General features: G+C 26.8%; 1 protein-coding gene across 1 annotated transcript; it reads right to left on the bottom strand.

Annotated features, from left to right (window-relative positions):
* Positions 1-2,379: 2,379 nt before the first annotated feature.
* Positions 2,380-2,841, bottom strand: LOC124421188 (ELAV-like protein 4). Its single transcript, XM_046956030.1, has one exon. The coding sequence runs from the start codon at positions 2,746-2,748 to the stop codon at positions 2,479-2,481; it is 270 nt and encodes an 89-aa protein (XP_046811986.1). The 5' UTR covers positions 2,749-2,841; the 3' UTR covers positions 2,380-2,478.
* Between the last annotated feature and the right edge of the window lie 1,034 nt (positions 2,842-3,875).

Below are 3,875 nucleotides of genomic sequence, written 5' to 3'. Positions count from 1 at the left end.
GTCTATAGTCTAGTCTATAGTCTAGTCTATAGTCTAGTCTATAGTCTAGTCTATAGTCTAGTCTATAGTCTAGTCTATAGTCTAGTCTATGGTCTAGTCTATAGTCCATAGTCTAGTCTATAGTGTAGTCTATAGTCTAGTTTACAGTTTAGTCCGTAGTCTATAACTCTAGTCTATAGTTTTTCCTATGTTTAGCCTATCTATATTCTAGTCTATAGTGTAGTCTAAGGTCTGGTCTATATCATAATCTATAGTCTAGTCTATAGTCTAGTCTATAGTTTTTTTTTCTATGTCTAGTCTATAATGTAGTCTATAGTCTAGTTTACTTACTTAGTCTAGTCCGTAGTCTATAACTCTAGTCTATACTCTACTCTATAGTCTGGTCTATAGTTTTATTCTGTGTCTAGTCTATAGTCTAGTCTATAGTGTAGTCTATAGTCTAGTCTATAGTGTAGTCTATAGTCTAGTCTATAGCCTAGTCTATAGTCTAGTCTATAGCCTAGTCTATAGTCTAGTCTATAGCCTAGTCTATAGTCTAGTCTATAGCCTAGTCTATAGTCTAGGCTATAGCCTAGTCTATAGTCTAGTCTATAGCCTAGTCTATAGTATAGTCTATAGCCTAGTCTATAGTCTAGTCTATAGCCTAGTCTGTAGCCTAGTCTATAGTCTAGTCTATAGCCTAGTCTATAGTCTAGTCTATATTATAGTCTATAGTCTAGTCTATTTTATAGTCTATAGTCTAGTCTATAGCCTAGTCTATAGTCTAGTCTAGTTGTCTCCTCTAGTTAGTGTGTTCTTTTTTTGGCTTTAGTGTTTCTCTAACTGTTGTTCTCTTTCGAACTGCCTTGCTGCTGTGTTGTTATGTCTAATAAGTTTTGTTTGGTTGTTGCAATTTATTTTTTTTGTTAGCTCTTTACCTATTCTCTCTTGTTTTAAGTCATTGTTTATGTTATTCTCCTGCAATTTACCTTGCTGTTGTGTTGTACTGTTATGTCTAGTTTGTTATGCTTAGTTGTTTTGTTATTTTTCTGCTTTATTTTATTTTTAATAAAATTTTTAAAAACAATAAAATGCGAGTTTAGTTTGTTTGTTTTATTATTATTATTTTTTCTTTTACTTTTGCTTTGAAAATTTGTTATTATTTTCATCATTCTTTGTTTTTGCATGGCATATTGTTGGTTTGGTTGTTTTCTTTCTTTTTTTCTTTAAACAAATTAAATTTAAAACTAAAATTATTACACACATTTATTTAAATATATTTTAATAATAATATAGCGTATAATATTAATAAGGTTTTATAATCATAATAAGAATAATAAGTTTAAAATATGGTTTTATGTTTTGTTTAATTATTTTTTAAGTTATTGAGTGGTTTTTTGCGGGGAAAGGGGAGGGTTTGTGATAAAACTATGCTTTATGGGAGTTTGTTGTTTATATAATTAAGTAATGAGAATGAATTGAGATTTAAGAGAATAAAAATTTTGTTTTTTTTTGTTTTCGTTTTTGTAATAGAAATAAATTATTTATTTAATTAAGTAATTTTTATAATATAATATAAATATAAGTTAATAAACATAAATATGTTTGTTTTTAAAAAAGAAAATTATTATTACACACAGAGTTACAAATATATTTTTTTAGGTTATGTTTGGTTTTTAAGAGTTTTTTTTCGTAATAAATATTTATAATTTTTTTTTGCAAGTTTTTCTTTTTTTTTCTTTTGAAGTAATAAACATTTATTATAATAAAGTTGTGGTTAATTTATATATTTTTTTTTTAATATTTTACTTATTTTTTTTCTTTTGTTTTTTGTTATGTTATTTAATTAGAGTTAAATTAGTAAAAAAAAATTTAAATTAATTTTTTTTTTTAATAAACTAAAAGTAAATTTTAAATAAATTTTAATAAATTAAATTACAATTGTTGCGCTACATAATGTGCTGTTGTTTTTTTGAGAATATTTTCTTTCTTTAGATGATTTTTCTTTTCATAATATTTTTTTAATGGTTTTACTAGCTTTTAAAGACGCATAATGTCTATATTTGGTTTTTAAATAAAATTTATTTTTTTTTTAATATTTTTCTTGTGTGTTTGTGTGTGTTTTATAGGAGGTTTATTTGGTTTTTAACGTTTTGGTTTTGGTTTTTCATTTCTTTCAAATTTCTGTGTTGTTGGCTAAAAAATTTTTATCAGTTTTTATGGTATTTTTTTTCTCTAATTTTCTTTTAATCTTGCAGAGTTTTTCTTTTGTCTAAATATTTATTTAGTTATAATTTATTTAAATTTTAAAAAAATTATTAAACACAAAATTTTTGTTTTTTTTTAATTTTATTTTTTAATTAAGAAATTTGACTAGTAAGTTTCTTTAATTTTCTCTTTTATTTCTTTTTGTCTTTTGCAAAAGAAAAAAAAAGAAGAAAAAAACAAGAATTTTTTTTTTGCAAAAAGAAAATCTTTCCCACCCCCAAATTATAAAATTTAAGATGTTTTAGTTTTGTTGGTCTTAAAACTAACTTGCAAAACACGATTGCCTAGAGTATAACCATTCAATGATTGTATAGCCACAACCGCTTCATCATAGTTGGTCATGGTAACGAAACCGAAACCTTTGCATTTGCTAGTCTGCAGGTCACGTATAACCTTAACCGATTGGACGGCACCAAATGGTCCAAACAATTGCCACAAAACATTTTCCTCCGTTTCGGGTGCTAGATTATAAACGAATATACACCAACCCGAACCGGTCATTGCATTGCCGGGCAATATGGAATTGGCCAATAAATCACCAGCCAAGGGAGAATATCTAATTGTTGAAAGGAAAAGAGAAAAATATATATCAAATTAATTATCAATTAACTAAATTCTCCTTAAGTTTTTATAAAAGAAAATACAATCAATAAAATAATTTCACTTAAAGTTTTTTTTTTTCTATAAAACACAAAATTTTTAAACTCTTTTGCTTTGGCGTGCATAACACCCCTAAGTTTTACTCACTTGTTAAATCTCTTATATTTTCTTTTATTGATTTTTTCTCTTATCTTCTCTCTTTTTATTAAAAGTTTTGTGTTTATACAAAATATATATTTTTTTAAATTTTCAATCTTTGTTATGAATTGCATGCTAAAGTGTTGTTTTTTGTATGAAAAGAGTAAAATCTAAAGGAAAGTCTAGTATATAAATCAAACAATAATCTAACGTATAGTTGAGAATACAATTTAGCCAATAGTGCAGACTTTAATGAAGCCCATAGTCCAGACTTAAGTACAGTTTGTAGTCCCGACTATAGTCTAATGTATGGCCTTAGTATATAGCCTAGACTATAATTTAGTCTATAGTTCAGTCTATCGCTTAATCTATAGTCCAGATTAAAAAACAGTCAGAAGTCTAATCAATAGTCCAGACTTTACTTTAGTCTATTGTCTAGTCTGTAATGCAATCTATAATCTACTCTATAGTTCCCGCAAAAGTCAACTCTATAGTCTAATCTAGCCCTGCGTATAGCCCAGTCTATATTCAACATTATATTCTAGAATTAAATTCAAACTATAGTCAAGTTTATAGTCCAGACTATGGAATAGTTTCACCCATAGTCTAGTCTGTAATCTGGTTTATGGTCTAATCTATAGTCTAGTCTAAAGCTAAGTCTATAGTCTAATCTATAGTCCAGTCTATAGTTTAATCTATAGTCTAGTCTATAGTCTAGTCAATAGACTTCTGTAAAGTCCAGTCTTTAGTCAAGTTCAGTGTAAAGTCTAGTCTATAGTCTGGTCTATAGTCTAGTCTATAGTCTTCTCTATAGTCTAGTCTATAGTCTAGTCTATAGTCTAGTCTATAGTCTAGTCTATAGTCTAGTCTATAGTCTAGTCTATAGTCTA

This window comes from Lucilia cuprina, unplaced genomic scaffold (genome assembly GCF_022045245.1).
Source record: "Lucilia cuprina isolate Lc7/37 unplaced genomic scaffold, ASM2204524v1 Scaffold_4848, whole genome shotgun sequence".
Classification (NCBI taxonomy): Eukaryota; Metazoa; Arthropoda; class Insecta; order Diptera; family Calliphoridae; genus Lucilia; species Lucilia cuprina.
The sequence above is the reverse complement of the archived record's forward strand: the minus strand, read 5'-3'. Positions and strand labels throughout refer to the sequence as shown.

Bases quoted from the DNA above. Each gene is read 5' to 3' on its own strand.
- LOC124421188 (XM_046956030.1), bottom strand. From the start codon at position 2,748: ATGACCGGTTCGGGTTGGTGTATATTCGTTTATAATCTAGCACCCGAA.